Source organism: Chelmon rostratus, chromosome 14 (genome assembly GCF_017976325.1).
Source record: "Chelmon rostratus isolate fCheRos1 chromosome 14, fCheRos1.pri, whole genome shotgun sequence".
Lineage (NCBI taxonomy): Eukaryota > Metazoa > Chordata > Actinopteri > Chaetodontiformes > Chaetodontidae > Chelmon > Chelmon rostratus.
Genome location: NC_055671.1, coordinates 3230633 through 3252922, shown reverse-complemented (window position 1 = coordinate 3252922; position 22290 = coordinate 3230633). Strand labels below are relative to the sequence as shown.

The following is a 22290-nucleotide window of genomic DNA, read 5'->3' as shown; positions in this document are numbered from 1 at the left end:
TCTGTTTTTTGTGCTTCATGTGTCCTTCAGGTTTCTTACAAGAAAAGATTACTTTTCCAAGACGATTTCAGAGAATGCTGGGAGTATTATTCTCCTCTATTGACCAGCTACTAAACACCGCCCCCACCCGTCCACAGTCCTCTATATCAAACTGTGAAGAACAAAGAACGATATCTTAATCACATTTGAAAGCCATCACCTTTGAGTGTCATTGATGATATGTGATAGTGTGTTTGTGATTTGGAATGGAAATGGTGTACATGTGAATCTCATATGTGTCAAGTCAGGTGCTGCAGTCATCATGGATCCCCTTATGAAAAATAAAACAGTAGTTATTACACTAAACTATTTCTATGGTTCTTCTGATAATCATAGAATTGTTGGAAACTAAATAAAAAATACAGGCAATATTAATTCATGTTGTCATAATTATGAGCTTCACATGTAACAGTGTGATATCACTGTATTAAGGCCCTGGCCAACTGGATTTCAGACTTGAATGATCTCAAACCAAACAAATACTAGAATGGATGGACAGGAAGATTCACAAATGTATTTCAGGATTTACATATAAAGGGCCCTCTCCACATAAATATTTTTCACTGCACACAAAAATAATTATTGTTGTAAACAAATCCACATATAATAAAAATAAGGTTTGTAAATGTATTTCAGATACAGGCAGTATTTTTCTTGTTTTGAATAAATGCGGTAGAAATCCACAAACACATCTATTCAAAGGTATAAGAACAAACACTCTGTTTGTAGGGTTTAATCTCTGTTAAACTTTTACTGAGCTCAGAACAGTTTTTTTTTTTTTTCTGGAAGACATCCCCACTGTGTACAAACACATTATGTGCATTCGTGTTGTGTCTCGGGACTGGTTCACATGGCCCGACTGGGCCACAGGCACGATGGGATGGGATGGTCATAGATGTAACTTGGAAGCTAGAAACTTTTCGGGTGTGCGAGCAGTTTTTATTGGTGCCATCTATGAGTCCAGTATCCAGCTCTTATAATAGATCCATAATAAAATCACACCCTCAAATCTACGCCTATGTGATTGGTTGAAAAATGCATTTGTGAACTGAGCCGTGGGAGTCTCAAAACATCCATACACAAAGGCAGTTAAGTGCACAAATGACGAGCAGTTTGTAAATGCACATTCAACGCCATGTATATAAATATAAACATAAATATCTGAGTATGTTTTAGATGAAAACTGCAAATGCAAGACAGAGAAACACAGTTGTGAATCCATTTTTTATATATGGATTTGTTTTACCTTTATATCAAAATACTTTTTTGAATTCTTCTGTGTTCATTCGTCAATACTGAGACTGATACGACAGATAGCTTTGTCATTACACAAAGCATATACAGTGATATAGATATATATAGATGAAGTGATTGGCTTGAGAAAAACACAGTCACACTCATGTGGAAGTGTGGAGCATTAGCTTGATGCAGAAAATAGAGTTTCAGCAGCGATGAAACAGAGAGATTAAAAGTTGAGGGCTGTGGTGTGGCAGCTGTGGTGTATTTATAAAGACAGAGGAGGACAGAGGTAGTTCACTCATGAAGCCAAAACATAAAAGTTGGGGAGGAGAAAGAGGAGTGAGTGAAAGAGAGCGCAGACACAGAGCTACAGATACTGCAGCCGAGGAAGAGAGAAGGGCAGAGAGAGATGAACAGACAGAGAGGAAAGGGTTATCAAAAGCAGGAAATGATCTCTTCTACGTCCTTCAAAAAGAGTGAGAGAGGGAGACAGAGGCAACCTTGACATGAGGAGGACTGTGAGGGGTGACTCAGGGGAGAGAGGAGTGAGGCGGGGGGGATATTAAAAAAAATCAAGGGAACTAAAAACAATCCTTGGATGGTTGACAAAATAAGAGATTTGCGCTCTTCCAAACATGACTGAATGTAACAGCAACAGCTGATTCAGGTCAGTGGTTCCTGTTTGCTCTCTCACAGGGGGAAGAAAAGAGAAGAAAGGTAATAAAAAAAGAATCAAGTACCATGGAAGAGGAAAGGAGAACTTGTTTCAGGGCATGTGCATGCTTCTCTATTAGGCTTCACTGTTGTAGTAAAAAGTTTGAAGTACTTTGAATAGAGAGAGTGGAGAGAGAGAGAGAGAGACAGAGAGAGAGAGAGAGAGAGGGAGGCTCAAACACCAAAAAAGGTCTGGAGTCAGAGCTGGAGAAATTGCAGGCTTGACAGATGCTGCACACCCATGGGGAGAGAAGAATAAAGAGAGAGACAAAGATAGACAGAGAGAGAGGAGGGGACTGAGACTTAATTACAAACAGCACAGAGGACAACTGTAAGTGACTATAAACTCGAGGCAGGGAGGAAGAGAGGGCATGAAGTGTTAAAACTGGATGTTTGCATAGAAAAGTCACACTCCTGTACTGTGATCGTGCAGAGCGCAGAGACAGAAAAGTCACAAGGGCCGGGGGGTGGGGTTAGATGGTGATCCAGAAAGAGATCCAGCGAGTGAGTGTGGGGGGCAGACCAAAAAAGATAGTGAGGGTGGGCTTAACTGCAAACTGTAAATCCAGAGGTAGAAGAAGATCCAGCTTGTCTCACTCTAAATCCAGCACACCATGGATGCCAGCGTTTCACCAGGACTCTAAAGGAAAAGGACTCCTCAGCCACTGGGCGCCATGTCAACGGGCCCTGGCCTTGGTGGACTTGACCTGGCCGAGGGCCCCCGGACCACGGGACCTGTTGGGCTCCAGACCTTGTTGGATCTTCTGGTAGGCGTCTACCAGGAGTTTTACTCCTCGTCCTTCGCAAGGGAGAAGTATGTCTCTGGTTTCCTGCAATGGGGTGAGTGATTTCCTCTTAATTCTAAAAGTATCTGTGTGTGTGTGTGTGTGTGCGTGGGTGCGTGGGTGGGTCTGGGTGTGGGTGGGTAGGTGTGTTTTCTTCCTTTTTCCTGACAACTACACCTTTATAATTTCATTTACATAACAACATGACTGAAATTATTCATCCTGCTACTGACAGAGCACGTTCCTTGGCATCTAATGTTTTTGGCTTCTGATCAAGACCCATCAACCGACACATTACCCAAAACTCATCACACATAACACCACGTGTGACGAAGCAAACGTCACAATCATCTCAAACTGCTTTATGAATATAATACCAACTGCAGGCTGTGGATTTCTATCAGCCTCCTGTCGTACACATGCTCACATGTTCAGCTCACAGTCTCCATCCAGTGCCAGTGTGTGTGTCTTTTTAATGATGTGACTGTAAAACACAGCTGCGGTTAAGGTTTTGTTGCTTGGGCAAACATCGCGGCTGGGTGAAAAGAAACTGATGGACAGCTCTCTCTCGTAGCCTGATGGATTGTTGATCCACCCCAGCCTCCTCCCTCTGTGGATTTTGCAGCTCTATGACGACGTCACACTGCTTAGGAGTGATTACTGCTATGACCACGAGAGATCTTCATTAGTTGAACAAAACATCTGTCGTTTGCTGAAATGACTGATGCTTTTATTCTTCTGGGACTCAGTAATGTGCAGTTCTTCTATTAACTATAATGCCTATCCTTCCCCGTCCTTAACCGAGACTGTGACTGCTGCCTAACCCTGAGGTATCTGTTGCTTATGGACGCTGTTGCTTTTCTACAGTCTAGTTTCTTTGCCATAATCAAGATATTTCCCTAACCTTAACTATACTGTGGCAGACATAGCTAAAGTGAGGGAAAAAGAGGAATCTCTTCCACAAGGACACGTTGTGACATTTGTGTCAACCAGAAGGCTTCCTGGATTGACTGGAGACAGGCAACTACTAAATCTTCATACTGTACAATAGCTTTTCAACTGAAACAGACTGCAGCCTACCAAACGGAGCCAAGTTTAAACCACTGTCATGATTAAATATTGTGACCGTTCACTGCTGATTGACTCGTTCCAAAACTGTTGGCAGTCTGCTGGTTTTTGTCTATAAATGGTCGGTAAAGCTTTAGGTTTTATGTTTCCCGGTGCATTTACATTATTGATGACTTTTCTACCTTGATTTATGCATCGAAGTGTGATTGTTCAAACACGTTTAAATTGAATATAAACATCTGAATTTATCTTCAACATTGAAGTTGAGTGGGTCCTCTCCCACTGAGTCCACCATGTTTCACCGCCATGTTTCTACAGTAGCCCAGAACAGTCAAATCAAACACTGCCTCCAGAGAGCGGCCACTGTAGGGAGGCTGAGGCAAAAAAAGTTGGGTCAGGGTCATGTTTATCACTCTGTTGCTTCACCTCTTCTTTTTACAGCACTCTGTAAGCATGTAGGAATTGAGGAGACTAATTGCTGTCATTTTGAAAGTGGAATGTTTTTCCATTCTTGTTTAATGCACGATGTCAGCTGCTCGACAGTTCCTGGTCTCCCTCGAGCCATGCTGTCGTAATATGTGCAGAATGTGGTTTGCCGTTGTCTTGCTGAAATAAGCAAGGCCTTCCCTGGAAAAGAAAAAATGTTGTCTTCTTGGCAACATTTGTTGCTCCAAAACCTAGATATGGTTCAGCATAATGGTGCCTTCAAGAATGTGCAGGTCAGCCATGCCATGTGTACGAATGCACCACCATACCATCACAGGTGGTGGCTTTTGAACTGCACGCCCACAGGCCAGCTTTCGGCTTTGTCTCAGACCATCTTGAATGAGCCTCGGACCAGAGAAGGCAGCAGCATCTCTGGATCTGGTTTATATACGATTGCAGCGACGAACTGTGTTCACAGACGATGGTTTTTGCAAGTGTTTGTGAGAATCGTGTCTGTTTTCAACGCAGTGCTGTCTAAATATTACTCTCTGAATTTTACAATGGTGCCATTTTATTATCTTCTGATACAATATTTTGTAAACACATGTTTATGTAATAACTGTGTAGGTATCATTGCTGATTTAGGGAGATCAGCTGGCAGAATACAGCAGAAGTGTATCATGCTTGTGTATGTTTCTGTTGGTGTGTAATCACCTAAAGTAAGGCTCATGTTTTTGTTACTTCAGAAGGAGTCTACAGAGTGAGTCCTCTACCACGGAGTCCACCATGTTGTACCACCATGTTTCTAGATCAGCACAGAAATGACAAACCAAACACTGATTATTGGAAGTGCCTTTTGTGTTTTTTGTGACCACTGTAGGTTCTTCTATACGCTCGTCAAGGGAGGGGTGAGGCCTCTGAATCTTGCACACTGGTTCTTTAAAATTATTCTATTATGCTGGTGCTCGCTAAAATAGTTCCAGCAAGAAGTCTCCATGGGATACTACTACATACACAATGTAGAGTGGACATCAGAGCACTTGGAACAATGTGGCATATATACTTTCCTAATGGATAACGCTGAAGTACAGCTCTGAGATATAAACAGTGCATTCATGTTTGGTTTCTCTGCTGTTACATTGTGAGACTGATTTCTGTGGGAATGTGAGACAAACAGTGGGAGATAATTTGTGGTCCAGCAATAATTAAAAATTTCCAGTAAAAATAAACATTTCGAGTTCTCAAATGAAGACTGCTTTCATCTAAAATATCATGGAGTTTTGGACTGTTGGCCAGACAAAACATGCTATTCAACATGTCACAACATTTTGTATGATTTGTCAGTTAATCAAAAAACAACTGACAGATTGGTCAGTAATGAAAAAAATAGTTAGTTGCAGCTGTATTATCAATAGTTTATCTGTGAAACCTCAGAGACGGCACTTCATCTCTCAGCTGTGCTCGTGTTTCTCAACATGACTTCAGTCTAAACCAACAACCTAAGTGCCACTAACATTCATAGCAACAGCCTGATGTTTGTATCCCTAAAATACAACGTGAAAGTCACACAGTTAAGTTAGACTTAAGTTAAGTCAGACTAAAATAAATGAAGACTGTCTGACATGCAGCGTATTCACTAGTATGTGTGTCACTGAAACAAAAACACATACAGCCAACCAGAACATATTATGACACAAAAACACTCACAATGTGTAGGGTTACGTAGGGTTAATAATATTTCTATTAAACTATACTGACCTAATTAGTTAATCTAAATTGTAATTAATCTCAACCCACACTGTATTCCATTTAAAGACTGACCGTCAGACAAGGTCGACATTTTCCAAGGATTATAGTGCCATGAAAGTGATGAGCACCACAACTGAGTCTCACGGTGTTGGGCACTGAGAAATTCAGAGCTGAGCTGAGTGACCATCCATACCTGCCCCAGTAACCTCTGTGTTATGACCCAGAATGCACTGGGCTTAGACCCCAATGAGGTCAAGAAAGGCAACACTCCTCTGCTGACTGTCTGCCATACCTCATCGATCTCTCTGAGACTTTTCAACCGGTGTCCCGTCACTAAGACTGTGGCTCAATGACAGACATATTGTAAAGAAAATAAAAGGTGTACGAGGACAACGCGTTCACTGCTCACATGTCGATGTGGTTATTTCAGATGGTGTCGCCATGGCAATATTTTTAGCAATTATAGACAGTTGCACACAGATGCATAAACACACTGAACACATGCTCATAAATGCTGCCTATTGTAGTCTGACTGGCTGCGTGCCATGTCTGCTGACATGTCATCACACCTCAACTTTCACCCCATCCTCCCTCTCTCCTCCCACTTTCTATATTATTCACAGAATCCATCCATGCATGTGACTGTGTGTGGGCCTATTGTGATGTCCAGCAGGTGGGGGGGTGGGAGGGGGGTGCTATCGTGTCTCCCCAGTGATGGGACATTCCAAATTTAACTACAGCATGTGTGCAGGAATGAGGATCAAGTGTCAGAGTTGGCTGGCCTTCATCTGTGATGAAGCACATTTCTGGGTTTAGCTGGATATGATGACTGAGCTGCAGAGTAAATCTGCTTCACACAGTTGGCAAGGATGACAGAAACACCGCAGGCGGGGGGAAATAGTGCTTTATAGATCTATGCCTTCAATGCAGAAACAAGAACAATCGTGTGTGTGCATACTCTTTGTTAAAGACTTCTAGCACTTGAAAGCAATGCAGATTAAACACTGGTGCACTGGTACAGCTGAGGATGATTGGAACCAGTTCACAACATAAAAACTTTGATCTGATGATGATACTAGATGAAAAGTTACGGGGTCTCATCATTCATCCTGAGGAGGAATGAATGTCTGGATCCAATTTCATGACAATCCATTCAGTATTTGTTGAGATATTTCAGTCAAACAGACAAAAACAGATTTCAATTAGCAGAATTGTTGTTTTTAATTAATTTTCTATCACTACACTAACCAATAACTGACTAATGCTTTTGGCACTAGTTCAGACTTCAGCACTGCTATCTTGAGATGTAGCACATCAACTAACCAGCAGGCATTCCACAGCTGAGCTGCATTTCTCTGTCACATTCAGCCTTTTCTCTTCTTCTGATGGTAGGGTTAGGGTGTCAGTGTCACAGTTCAGTTTGGTGTTAAACTGGTCCTCTTGTTGTTGATGTACTGATATTTCCTGTAAATGCTTCCTGTAAATATCACTGAATAGGTGAAATAGCCTCTATTTCAGGTGGTGGGGGAACTGTGGGAAAACAGACACAGACTAATGCTTTACAGCACTGTATATCATTCATTTTCTCACTTAGTGTTATCACACCATGCAGATAGTTTTGGTATTTGCTCAAGTTTTAAATTATCTGTCTCTGAAATGTATGCCTCCAGTCCTGTACAATGAGATCAATGGTGCTGCTCACAGCACTGAAAATTTCAGCAGTAATATGTTTTTCCGGAATCACCATCTCCATTAGATATCATAACACAGAAGAGAGAAAATGTGTTTATTTGCAATTTAGATGATCAATCCCTTTGATTTGGAAAAAGTTGCATACTGCAGTCTGAGCACTGATTAATTGTGTTGTGCCCTCTGTGAAGCTCGTTGTAGGCCTTGATCAATCAAGTTTTGCTATGACAAGAAGAACTGGTGGATTAGGGGGAGGCTTTGAGCTGAGCCAGACAGTCAGAGCGGCATTTCACAGAACATTGTCTCGAACACTGAGTTCAACAAACTGGAGGATTTTATAGGCTTCTGGTAACAAATAAAAATTCCTCAAACTTTTCTCACATCGAAAGTCTGTTTTCATGTTGCTTTCCTTCCAGCCCCTCTGTGTCTGGTTTGCTTATGGTCTGGTCACTCCCTACATGGCTTTCCTAACAGGAGAGGTCAGTGATGGGTGCAGAGCCAGAGTCAACATTCACAGGAACTGGCAATGACTCCATCACTGTTTTTCTTCTTTTCCTTGTTGTGGCCTCAACAATATCGTTAGTGACAGCAAGTGCCAACAGAGTTTACATGAGGGACATCTGTCCAAGTATTGATATGAAACCAGCGTTCAAGAATATGCCTTCATTGGCACTGAAGGACCAGTTCCTCCGTTCAGATACTGTAATAATACTAATAACAGTAATAATAATATATTCCTATAGCAAATCATGCATAAAATAGCAGCAGCAGTAGTCAGTAGCCTTTCAGCATGATACAAAACTGACAAAAGACATTTGTTGTCCACATATGAGGACGAGTCTTATGAATGGCCTTTAGTCATCAGCATGTTCAGTTATGAGACATTACTATCACAAGACGCGTCAGCTGTTCACATCTGACTCTCACTGTTGTATGTCCCATTCAAAACTGTCTGATTTTACAACATCTACATGCTGGAGGAGAAATACGCGAAAGAAAGTAGAAATATCAGCAACAAATCCTGTGCAGGGACATTTCATCAGCTGTTCACCAACATATTTAATTAATTTCTTACTGATTATTTTGGTCATTCTTCATGCAGGGGAGTCATTTCTGTTCATCAGGACAGGAAGCTGGCAGAGGGATTGGCAGAGCACTTACCGTGGTAGTCTTGAATAAATACATGCAGGCATGCGGGCACAGGATACACACACACACACACACACACACACACACACACACACACACACACACACACGTTCCACAGACTTTGATTTTTTGGAAGGACATAGCTGCAGCAGACACAGGGAACAGGATGGAGAGTGATGTCCATTTCCTGCACAGAAACAAGGACGAATTTTCATTTCTTGAAGAGTGAGAGCTGGAAGGTGTTTGCTACTACAGCAGCAATTTTCCAAATATTTGAGCACCTCCTACAGGTGAAATTGCAAAATGTACTCGTTTAGGAGCGCCATCTGTACAACTTGAATTTGATTACAATGCAATATTACATTAAAGAGATACAGCAGTTAAGTAGCATGGTGGGGTTTTTCTAATGGCCACAAGGTCGTGCTGTTGGTTTCATGCTTCAATATGTCACGCATGTCCTCATGAAGACCTTGATCCAATATGGCGGAAGAATTTTAGAGGTGTAAATGGGCATGACCAATGTCAGCGAAATCAGTGTCATCCAAGGAGCGTACGTTTTGTCTTAGTGCCTTGCATGTCAAGCGCTCCAACCCTTTCCACTCTTCTCCAGTGTTTTTCGACCATTGCTTTGTTTTTTCCTGGACCTTGCCTGTTTTTGTATTTTTTACCTGCACCATGTTGGATTTGCATGGATTGCCTTTCCTTGACCCTTTCCGTGGCTAAATAATTCCATACCTATGTGGGTCACTGACTTCCTTAATGCCCCAGGTTCACAGCTACCAGCTCAAGCCTCAGCCCCAGGTTCCCAGTCTGCCAGCTTTCAGCCAGCTAGCGTCCAGCATGCCAGCTTCCAGTCTACACTTCGGCCTGTTAGCACCAGGCCCACTAGCAGCCAATCTTCACTCCTGTCTACTAGCATCAAGCCCACTAACCTCCAATCAGCCTGCATCCAGCCTTGACTTTGGATTTAGGCTCATGTTTGTGAGCCTGCAGTCTTCCTGTCCTGAGCCAACTGCCCAGACAGCTAACAGCCGGTCAACATCTGCTCCTGGTTTCCAGTAAGCAGTCTGGCCAACATCTGCTCCAGGCTTCCAGTCAGTAGCCCAGCCGACATCTACTCTTGGTTCCCAGTCGGCGGTCCAGCAGACACCTGCTCCCGGAGTCCATCTGCTCCTGGTTTCCACCTTTGTGATTGTTGATTAGTTTCACCTGTCCCTCGTTAGCCTTTCCTCCCTAGTCTGTGTTTTCCCCCCACTCATTACCAGTTCGCCTTGGTACCTTGTGTGTTAAGCGTTCCAGCCCTTTCCAGTGTTTGCCCTTGTTATTCTGTACCCTGTTTAGACAGGTATGACATAAACTATGATGAACTAGCCATGGCCATCTCTAGCCCACGTCCAGGCACTGTATCTCCCTCATCATATCCATGCAGTTCTCATGCATTAGTTCCATGTTGTTCACTGTGTGTTGCTGTCGCTGATTTGATATACAGTATGTTGTTCTTGATGTTTGTTTTCTTATGTAGTGTAAAACATTCAGAAATGAATATGATTTTATGAAAATAACTAAATTTTTGCCAGATAAGCATCATGTGTTAGGCCTAAAAAATCAAATAAACATGTCAAATATCATTGGTTAGGGTTAGGGTTTACATGTTTAATTAATAACACTTCATATCATTTCTTGAGAAACTTCTGTGTTATGGTTCATATGTTGATTATAAGGATAAGGTTCTGATATTTGAGCCCTATAAGAACCCATGGCGGCCTAAAGGACAATCATCCACTTACTGTTGGTGAATTAAGAGCAGTCTTTGGATTGTAGAGTTGTTACTGGCAGTATATAACAGATTTTACATGTATTGCCAGCCTCTTGTATGACCTGCTTAAAGCACCTGTGGACACCACCACCCTGCAACACAAAAACGTAGTGGGAAGTGGCAAACGAAACGAAACAGCTGATGAATAACAACAATTAGTAGTGCATAAAATATCAAATACACAATATATATATATATACAAAGAATGATGAGGCAACAAACAATATGTACAATTTACAATGTGCAAGCATTTTTGTTGATGGTGACAGTGAGCTGCAAATGCACATGCCAAAAGCTTTGTGTCAATGGATCCCAAACAGCAGTCAGTGGATGTTTTGGTGTCAGAGGTTTTAGTGACACTGCATGACTAGCCAGCTGTTCATCAGGGTGAGGGCTTGTGGAAAGAAACTGTTTTTGTGTCTGGTTGTTTTGGTGTTCAGTGATCTGTAGCACCTACCGGAGGGGAGAAGTTGGAACAGGTTGTGTCCAGAATGTCAGGGGTCTGCAGTGATGCTTCCAGCAGTTTTCTTAGTCTAGAGCAGGCATGTCCAAACTATTCCATAAAGGGCCGTGTGGCTGCAGGTTTTCGTTCCAACCAAGGAGGAGCACACCAGCTTAATTAGCTGAGCTCAGTCTTCAGCTGATAACTCAGTGATCCCTTGATGTTGATTGGCTGGCCTGGTGTGCTCCTCCTTGGTTGGAACGAAAACCTGCAGCCACACGGCCCTTTATGGAATAGTTTGGACATGCCTGGTCTAGAGGAGTGCAAGTCCTGAACAGAGGGCAGGTTGGCATCAGTGACTTTCCCAGCAGTCCTTTTAGTCTGTTGCACTCTGTTCTGGTCCTGTCTGGTGGCAGATCCAAACCAGACGATGATGGATGTGCATTATTCTTGTGTAGTTGTGGCTCAACCTGTTGAGGCAGGTTGGACATCCTCTGCTGCGCCTTTTTGATAATTGATCCCCTGAACTCCACCGGCTCACTTCTTCCTTCTGCGTCTCCTCCGTATCCCCTACAGAGCTGCTGCTCCTCCAACAAGAAGTTGAGAAAATCGTTCCGGCTCGATGAAGTGGAAAAAACGTCTAACCAGTAAATTAATCATTGTGTAACAGTTCCTCGCGGCTGTATTGTATCGAAGAGGGACGGCTCAAAACACAACAAGTAAACTAAAACAAAGCAAGTACTAGAGAGGGCAGCACCGAGGCGGCCATCTGTTGCACCACACACATTTACATCTATGCACCATCCGTCACTGTAATCCTGTGTATATCCAGGTACCTTTGTACTGTCCACTGCAAACTGAATGCAGCAGGGTGCTGGTGGGTAGCAGAACTGGAAGATTTCCATTTCTATTCGCCAGCCTGGCAAAGAAAATATTGATGCAGACAGTCTGTCTGTCTTATGATTTGATTGGAGCCGCTACACAAGCAGTGGAAAATCAGAATGAACTCCTGCCTGCTAGCGTCTAGTCAGCTAGCCTCCTGTCTGCCTTCTATCAGAGACCTAGCTCCCAGCCGGCGATCTGGTCAGTTAGGCTCGAGTTTCTGAGTCTGCAGGCCTCCTGTCCTGAGCCAGCCTCCCAGGATGCTAACAGCAGTAATTCTCTTATTATATGTTAGTGAGAGGACTGCGTTGGGATCCCGACACACTTGCAAGAGTGGGTGGTTTAAATGTGGTTGAAAATTTAAGTGCTCATCTTCTTCCTTTACCTTTTTCCGATCATATGGCTGACAGAGAGCTTATCAGTTTCATTCAGCTAAATTACTCACCAATGGAAGCTGAATGTCTAAATTTTTTTTTTTTTTCATGGAATTTGATGATGTCTGATGTTGTTAAATTTGAAACTGTCCAAACCTTTCACCAAGACACCATAGATACTGAATAGTACAGAATATTAGACATTCACTTTGGATCAGTATTTGCATTGAATAACAGAATTTGACTTGAATGAAATTCACCTCAGGGCACCGCTCTTTGAAAGAGAAAGAGTGATTGCTGCAGTTCTTGTGTACAGTGACTGTAATATGCTTCATACACACAAACTCACATAACCAGGTTAGGTTAAATAATACTGTCTTCTCTCCTCCAATCGCAGCTGAGCCCCTGGTGAGGCAAGTGAAGAGGACTCGCATCAAAAGAGAAGACTTTCACATCCTGAAGGTGATCGGCCGAGGCACATTCAGTGAGGTGAGCTGGTCTGGAACAGGAATTATATTTTTCAGGTGTTTTAAATCAGCATGATCTGACTAAGTATTGAGAATTATTTCCAGCAGAATATGAATTATTTGTTTATTTTACACTTTTACACTTTCATATACTCTTTTTCTTATTACGAGCAGTGTTTTTTTGTTCTTAATAAATTGTAGCTGGACTCGACAGCACCAGTGGTGCACAATCAATCCTAACATCAACAAGAAAAGTTATTTTTTGTTATTTTGGGTGCTAGTGGTGTACATTTATTTGGAATAATCATTGTTGCCTCTTAGTTTAAATAATCATCACTGTCCTACACATCACAGACTCCAGTTTAGCAGAACTTATTTTCCCAAGATTTTTATATATTCAAGCTTGGACATAGATGCAGTTGTGATTTCGGTTCAGGCCTCCTGTTTTATTTATTTTGTTTCTTGCCAGTTTATTAGGTACACCTGTAGAATTTCATGCAATGCAATATAATGACCATTCTTTAGCAACAGAAAGTTATTCTGACCCACTGCAATAATGCTGTACAATGACTCCCCTCCCCTGACATTACACATTCTAGTAGAGTAGTTTCTATGCACATGAGTATATATTTTTTAAATAGTGTTTTTCTTACCTACCTCAGGTCAGCTTAGTGTAAGTTATGTGTTTTGTGATTTGTGAATTGCTGCTGCAATACTGCACTGTAACACTCCCTGAGGGGATTAACAAACTATTCTATCTATCTATCTATCTACCCAATGCGATCCAAAACAAATGCAATAAATCCAACTTTTTAAAGGTTATATTTAAATTAAACAATAAAGTATCTATGATACTTCTGTGGCTACTATGATGTACCCATCTGGCAAATAAATTGGCATCTCTGTTGTAATGTTTGCTTGACATCAAACAAGGAGGAGGAGGAGAGTACTCAGAAAATCTGGAACAGTCAGTGGCGTTTAATACTGAACTTCTATTTCAACACAGCTAAAGACACCCGCATACCTCGAAGTCTCCCTGATTGTGGTGGTACATTAGTGTATCTTTACTATCATTGAAAAATCCCATGCACAACATCAGCCTTATAATAACACTTAAATGTCCCACTGAAATATTGACATGCAGAACTCTGGATCTCTGGATCTTTCTATACACCGTACTGTTTTTGTGATGGTGTAAACACCAACACCTCATTCTATCAAACAGCTTTACATGACTTCCTAATTACTTATGCTGACTAATGGATGCATGTCAGTCTCAAGTAATGCATGCAGCCACTTTGTGTGTGCATGCTTCATGTGCTTATTGCGGTTATGTCTTGTCACTGTAACAGGTTGCTGTGGCGAGGATACGAAGCACACAACAGGTGTATGCTCTGAAGATTATGAATAAGTGGGACATGCTGAGGCGAGGAGAGGTATACACACAAACACAAACCGACACTCACGTTCACAGGACAGCGAACATGGCCAGTGTTCTTACTGTATATGCTGGGGTGAGCTGCATGTCCTTCAGTTGATTGTAGCTCAGAGGGACATCCACCTGGGCATCGGCCTTTCTTACTTTTCTGTTTTTTGATCCAGCTGTCTTTGTGTTTGTGTCTTAAATAGACTGCATGTTACCAGGAGGAGAGGGAGGTTTTGTTGAGAGGTGACAGACGCTGGATCACAGAGTTGCACTATGCCTTTCAGGATGACAACTATCTGGTTCGTATGGATCACTTATATCAAGTAAATTCTTTGGACAAATATGTCCCACTGGTCTATTGCATATGCTGTATGTAACTTAAACCCTGCTACAACTTTCCTCACTCATCCACCTGTTCCTCCCTCAGTACCTGGTGATGGATTATTATGTAGGGGGGGACCTGTTAACTCTGCTCAGTAAATTTGGAGACCGGATCCCTGAGGATATGGCTCAGTTCTACCTGGCTGAGATGGTCATGGCCATTGACTCTGTCCACAGACTGGGTTATGTACACAGGTAGACCATTCTCTTTAAAAACAGTGATTCATTTTTAAAACAGCTTTTTTTTTAAGTTTAAGTTTCAGATTGTGTCCGCAGTCAGTTGTTTTTCAAATGGTTTAAATATTGCTTTTCTGAGTAATAAGCCCAACATAGCTCACAAAACATGTTTCCAAGCTTTCCTGGAACTTTAACATGAAGTGGATAAAAACACTGCAACAACCTCTGACACATGGTTTTTTATGAATGAAATCCTAAATCCTCTCCATCTGAAGCCTCCTCTACCTCGTTACTTACACAGAGACATCAAACCTGACAACATCCTGCTAACAGCTGACGGACACATCAGACTAGGGGACTTTGGCTCCTGTATGAGGGTCCAGGAGGATGGGATGGTGAGAGTTGACAGTGAGCAGTTTCATGAAGAGATACTCTTTGAGAGAGAGAGAGAGAGAAAAAAACTGCCAAACATCTGACAGGTTTAGTGGTTTAAACAATTTCTCACGTCAACGACAGTTCACAACACAAATGTTAGAAACGCAGGTCATGACCTTTATGTATGCTTTTTTAAAATCCATCAAGCTACTGATTTCATTGCAGGTTCAGTCGTCTGTAGCAGTCGGGACACCCGACTATTTGTCTCCAGAGATTCTAAGGGCAGTCGAGGGAGGTGGACGTTATGGTCCTGAGTGTGACTGGTGGGCTCTGGGTATCTGTGCCTATGAGATGCTGCTGGGGACCACGCCCTTCTACGCAGAGTCCATCTCTGAAACATACGCAAAGATCATCCACTTCCAGGTACGTAAACAGACTGACAGTGTCTGCAATGCAAAACCAGCTTCAGTTGATTCAAGTTGAAAATCACAAAACAACTCTTTTCAGATTAAAAGATAACATCAGACACAACGATGAGCTGAGTGTGGTGGTTATGAACACTACTGCCAGCTGCAGTAACACTAGTAGTGGTATCAGTAGAGATAATGTGAACACCGGGCATTTAAAGAATTTTCTTTTTAATCCCAAGGAGAATTTTGAGTTCCCCTCTTCTGGCCCTGAGATTTCTGACAAGGCTCGTTCCTTCATTACTGGGCTCATCTGTGAGAGGGAAGTCCGCCTGGGGAGGAAAAGCTTCAGTGATTTCAGGAACCATCCATTCTTTACTGGGCTGGACTGGGGTTCCCTGCATAAACTCCCTGCCCCCTTCCTGCCTGAAGTATCTAATCCGACTGACACCTCCAACTTCGACATTCTGGATGACTGTCTCAGTGAAATGGTATCCTCTTTTGAAAATGTTTCTCTTCATATCACATACTTATGCTGGAACATATTGTGTCTGAAAGAAAATTCACACTTGTACACACTGTGAACTTGGTTAATGGTTCACACTTTTCTGTGCAAGAAACCCTACATTATTTCATGTATTTTAAGACTGATGTAAAATAAATATTGATCCAAATTACACATTTTTGTTGCTGTTACTTAATTTAATAAGTTAACAGAGCTAGCTATGGTGAAAAAATAGTCCTTATGAACGTCAGGCCATCAAGCTGGTCTTTGTCCAAGCAAAATGTATGCAGCGTCTAAGAAAATAACCCCAGCTGGTGGTTGTTTTTATCTCGTGTGTCCTGCAGGAGCTGCTATCTGATGTAATGGACAGAGCTCCAGTAGGAATACACTTGGCTTTTGTTGGATACTCTTACACCGCTACCAGGTGAACTTAAATTCATGATTAGCATTTAATGTCCATCAAACAACTCCAACTCCTTTAAATGGAGTCTTCCTAACTATTGCGTAATTGGTCTCTCTGTTACAGTCAGACTGGTGCCATCGACCGCAGTCAGGACATCATGATGCAGATTGACCACACAAGGCTCAGGGACTACGAGAGTTTTTACACACCAGAGAAACTGGTGAGACATTATCAGAACTTCCATTTGTCTGTTTGCGTCAGTTACTTCATAGTCTCATATGCAGCATTTAGAAGACGGCAATGTATTTTCCTCAATGTTAACAAATTGTCTTCAGCGTATTTACCATGTTCTGCTGGGCCTGGCCCTGTGCTTTGACTTCAGAGCCAGCTGTGGAAGCTCACAGAGGCTTTACCGGACCACCTGCCTGCACTGCTGGAGCTCCCACTCACTCTGGAGCAAGGGCCAACATCCACCCACACCACCACCGACAAGGAGGAGACTGACCAAATATCAGGACTCAATGAAGACTTGCAAAGGTATCAATTGACTCTAATACTGTCTTTAGCCAATCCACGTTGTAGAGTGGCCAATGCTTAGTGCCAATTCTGTTGAAACAGTGTCTCTTGTATTACAGTAGGCTTAATTCATTGTGTTTATTTGCATGGCAAGCCTTAAGATGCTTAGTTTTGTATGGAATCACTGTCTCTGTTGGGCGCTCTAAAGAGACACCAGAATCCAGCTTTTTTGTTATTTCCTTCATTGAGTCTGAAGAATCTCCACACCACAGACATTTTCTCTCTCACAGCAAGAGATTCTTATTGCTCCACAGCATAAGGACAAAAAAAATCCAGTTTCCAGGGAGAAATGGCTTATTTAACTGACCTGAAATCCTCAGGCAAGCTTTGCAAAGCCTCTGGGCTCTTGACTGCCAAGGCTCGATCACCTCTGGTGACTAACCTTCACTTTGTGACTTTGTGTTTACAAAAAAATGTTAGAATCAAATTTAGAATTACATGAAGGAGATCAACTAAAACAGAAGTAATATGCACTTATTTCCTAGATCTTGTTAAAAGCATTGAACTGATGTGAGAAGTTGCAAAGGCAGGAGCATAACAGCAGACATTAGACAAAACTGGGATAATTACCACATTTACTTGATTTGTTCCCTTACTGTTTGAAACATTCATCAAATGCAAAAGTCAAGGTATAGATGAATTATATTTTGAAGTGGATTTACCCTTCAGATAAAGAAAAACACCCATCGCAGTGACATTACATCACCCAGCTTCACTGAACTCGAAGAAATAAAAAACAATCAAAGGATCTGATGAAACTTAGTCTTTCCTTTTTCTATCCACCAGACGTTTACAAGATGCAGAGAGGAGATATTGTGAGCTGGAGAAAGAAATGGCGCGATTGAAGGGGGAGATGAAGGACTGGAGAGCTCCCAAAGAGACAGGCAAGGGACCAACACCGCTGCTTCCTCATCACTCCATCATCATAATCATCCATACAGAGATTTTTCTGTTCCTCTCTGTTTCACTTCATATTGTATGACACCATAGGAGCCAGTATCATTTTGATACAGTTAAGACCACAGTGATGGAATGACATTTTATGACAAGGGTTCCTATGTAGGATATAGTATAGCCAAAAATAAACTACCAAATATCCATGCAACTGCTGATGAAAAGCAATGAAATCCACAGGATACATTCAAGGCCATGTGACAGTAGTGATATGGCTTTTGTTTTCATTTCTAATTTAACCCAGTTGGTTTATGGAAATCCTCCCAGGCTGTTGTCAGAATGCTGAGTATTTCAGCATCTAATCAGTAGAAGCATCTAGGCTGTTAAGTATCACAAAGACACTTTGTGGATGTCTGTGTAACACTTTACAGTCCTGAGTCTTTTAAGAACAACATAAATATGAGGTGGAATGAATTATGGTCCCTCTGATTAAACACAGTCTCAGTAGCATCTGCTTATATTGGAGGCCTCACTTTGAACATGGTGATGAATACAAACTCTGAGAATACTCTCGGTATATAGGAACTTGGATGCACATTTCAGTAAATCAATACAGTGTCGTGATCTTTTTACGATCTTTTATGATCTCGTGTTGAGGGTGTTCCTGCTGCTGCACTGATGGATGAAACTGTTCTGAATAATGACCACAACTCCTGTTGTTGCAAAAGCATGCAGACATAAAACACGTTCCTCCTTCCATGTGTGCTGATGAAACCACAACAGCCAACAGCCTCCTTTATTTCAGACACTGCCTCCTTCATCACTTCTTCTTTCTCCTGTCACATTCACTGTCATCCCTTTCATCACTGCAAATGTATGTACTGTTTTTAGTTCTGTTCTTTTTCTGTGTGTTATTACAAATCTGGCTGGCCAGCAGTGCACCCCAAGGCTGAATGCCTGCAGCAGCGCTGCAGCACATCATGGGCTCTGATGTTCCTCTCTCTCCTCCAATCACAGAGCTGAGTATCTGCCCAGCATCTCTTGCTCTGCCTGCCTACTATGTGGATGCACCAGGGGATGTAAGCCTATCTTTAATCCACTTTCATATTCTCTTTCTCTGTCTGACATGGAAAAGAAGAACTCCTATAAAACAGCATGTAACCTATTCCATTCTCTTCTAATTTATTTGTAGAAGCTCTGAGGTGTTGTATGAGCAACTAAGACTTGCTAATGAGCAAACAGAGAGTTTCTCTTTATGACGTGAAATATGTACAGCTGGCCAAGCTCTTTTCCAATAAGCCAACCACAGTTCATGTTTCTACAAAGCTGTTGTTGACTTGTGTGTGTTTCAGAGGGAGAGAGTGGCCACAGCTTGCCATTACCCACTGGTGATACCTCTGCACCGCCACCTGGTCCTGTTCCACAGGGTACCGTAATCCATCATTTAGGATTAGACTGATGTGGGTTTTTGAATGCTACACTCACATTTCATTTTCTTCCATTGATATCCTTTGGGATTATTTCATCATCAGTGGTAGAAGCATTCAGTTCTTTTACCTTCTTCAGTAAAAGTTGCAATACCACAATGTAGAATTACTCCATGCTGCATTCAAAATGTGACTGAAGTGTGCAGTAGAGGTATTCAATATGCAGTGCCACACTTTATGTCAGTATTTATTTCGATATCATGTGACTCATTTTAGTGATCCATTACTGTGAAAGCAGCATTTTAATATTGTAGCTGCTCAGGGTGGAGCTAATCTTGTCTGCTTCATATACTGTTGGGCAGTTTAATATAAGAATGCATCATATTTTATACACTCATTAGTTTTATATACAACTTAAACTGCAGTAGCAGGTAAAGATCGGTGTCACATACATGGAATAGATTAAAAAGTGCAATATTTATTGAAATTCAGCATTAATATGAAAGTAAATGGCTAGTTGCCACCAACATATCACCTACATGTAAAAGCTTTAATCTACACCAAAAAGGAGAATTTATCAGATAATGAAGGAAAGACATTTGATCATATATAGCATTTCTTCACTGGCTGGTTAGGCCACCTCTCAGGAGTGTGTGTAGGTGTGTGCACATTTATCATGGAGTTTGGTGACCAGGCAATTCTCAGCATAGTCTATCAGAATCGAATTAGTTGCAAACTCCTGAGCTGAGGTGTGGAGGAAAAGGACATTAATTCAAGTAAAACTGAAACTATTGTTTTCTTGAATTCTTGATTTAGGATAACATCTATTAACACTTTACTGTTTATACAAATATTCACTATTTTATAGAAAAAATGTCCAAGAATCAATATTTAAATTTTACAATTTTAGTTATCATGGCAGAAAAGTCCCTGAAATTCAAAGGCCAAAAATCAACCTGGTATGTAGTTGATTTTGATTTAATCCAGAGAAATCCTTCTTTTGCTCTGTTCTCTTGTCCTCCAGGTTCGCCTGCCACAGGTGAGGTGTGAGTCATATCTGCTGGTGTGTGCAGAAGGTGGGGAGCTCCAAGCTTGGGAGAGACACTGGTGTACTGAGCTCTCCTAAATGCACCTGCTGACTTCTCCCACTATAACAGGACAAAGTGCTGAGCCCCTGCTCTACGCTCACTCCGTGCCCCACTCCTCAGCCTTAACTCCCCAAGATAAAGGAAAAGCCGGTCTAAGAGACTTTTAATGAGAGCTTCTGAGCGTGTCATCACTGTATGAGATTTTCAGAATGATGAGAAAGCCAGGTTAGGCTGCTGGGAGCTAAGGAAGAAATGATGAGGACATCTTCTGACCTACCTTGCCAGCTTACCAGACTGAATGTCACAATAGAGATGCACTGAGTTCAGACCTCACTCGCACTGATGTGTGACAATGACAGTGATGTTTGAGTGGCGCAGAGAGGGGCAAGGGAAATCGCTCCATGAGCATAGACTGCTATCTTCAGGTATTTCAGCCCATATAGGTGCAGTTGCTACAGTGAATGTAATTTCTCTTTGCCTTCTCTCTGTACCGTGTATCTGCACCCAGGGGTGGTTTGTACTTTTGTTGCACTACTATAGGCATGTTTTTGCTGTGCCTGTGTTCAAAAGGTTACTCATAATTACTATGACATCTGTACAGTATACTAATTTATGCCATACCACCACTGGCACTTACAGTGTGACCCTAATTCCCTGAATAATACTGAGGGTATGCTTTTTTCCTCAGTTGTACCTGCGGCCCCCAGTAATGACGTGCACTACTACTCTGCTGATACTCTTCTGCTAGAGCTGTTGGCTGCTGCAGCCCCCTCCACAGCCCCAACATCAACCTCATGTTGAAGCTTTGTTTAACAGGAGGTCGAAGTTGAATTATGTTTCTCGGCCAAACAAGAAAGTCTCTGGTTAACATACCTGTAGGTAGAATTGGAGGATAAGCAGAGGAGTGTGGTTTCTTCACATGACAAGCAACAAAATTATGGTTTACTGATTTGGATAAAACATTTTGTGGAAAGCAGACTTTGCACTCATGTGTTGCATTTGCACTCTCTGTTTCATAATTTTTTAGCTACTTTGCTCCATGTATTGTAAGACTCAACAAAACTCTGACTTCATTGACAGAAATGTAAAACATGACTTCTAATACAAAGGAGAATTTCCCCAGGGGACTCCAAACAGCTGGTGGGAACAGTAACCCCCTGTGCTCATCGTCTGGTCTGCTGTGTTGCTTTGGTTTGTCTTAGTGCTCAAAAATATGTAAGGGAAATCGAAGAAATGTATTTAGGAAGTGCTTCAATAAACAGATCACAAAGCGTTTTGAGAATGGAAATTGAGTTGCACATTTGACATACCCCAGCACAGATGGAAAGGAAGACGATGAGGAGGGACATAAAAGGAAAAAAATGGCTGATACAGTGGAGCTTAAAGTTGAGTGTAACATGCAGGGGCGGATCTATGGGGGTGGTATGGGGTGGCAGCTGGCACCCCTCAAAAATGTTTTGCCACCCCAGCTGCAGTCCCAGTCTTAGAAAGAAACAGCATTCCCCACAGTGTGGTGCCAGGAGCGTGAGAGCTATTGTTAGCTGCGACCTTTAAGTGCCGGTGAATATTTGGGTTTGTTCAGGTTTAGCTCGTCCTTCAACAAAACAACCCTAGTTTTTTCTACTAGTGGAAACCCTACAAACAGTACAAAAAAAGTCATCACCGGTCGTGTGCAGCATGTGGGAGAGGCTGCAGAGAAAGCTGCCGGGGAAAAGAAGGAGCTGCTGCCCCCTGCAGGGACAGCGAGCACCTCTCATGGCTCCTGGCAACATCTCCCTCCCAACAACTTGTC

At 42.1% G+C, this 22290-nt stretch overlaps 1 protein-coding gene across 5 annotated transcripts; it reads left to right on the top strand.

The window, feature by feature from the left end:
• The first annotated feature begins 2173 nt into the window (after positions 1-2173).
• On the top strand, positions 2174-21746 carry LOC121617104 (myotonin-protein kinase). Of its 5 annotated transcripts, none has more exons than XM_041952139.1 (15): positions 2174-2832; positions 12770-12861; positions 14192-14275; positions 14469-14564; positions 14693-14841; positions 15125-15218; positions 15424-15621; positions 15848-16096; positions 16455-16534; positions 16637-16733; positions 16896-17050; positions 17876-17973; positions 19001-19062; positions 19336-19410; positions 20435-21746. In XM_041952139.1, the coding sequence occupies exons 1-15, from the start codon at positions 2667-2669 to the stop codon at positions 20534-20536; spliced, it is 1797 nt and encodes a 598-aa protein (XP_041808073.1). In that variant the 5' UTR covers positions 2174-2666; the 3' UTR covers positions 20537-21746. The 5 variants fall into 5 exon arrangements, with proteins under 5 accessions (XP_041808073.1, XP_041808072.1, XP_041808074.1 ...); XM_041952138.1 differs by having other exon boundaries at positions 15406-15621; XM_041952140.1 differs by having other exon boundaries at positions 15406-15621; positions 19336-19443; positions 20435-20510.
• Positions 21747-22290: the final 544 nt, after the last annotated feature.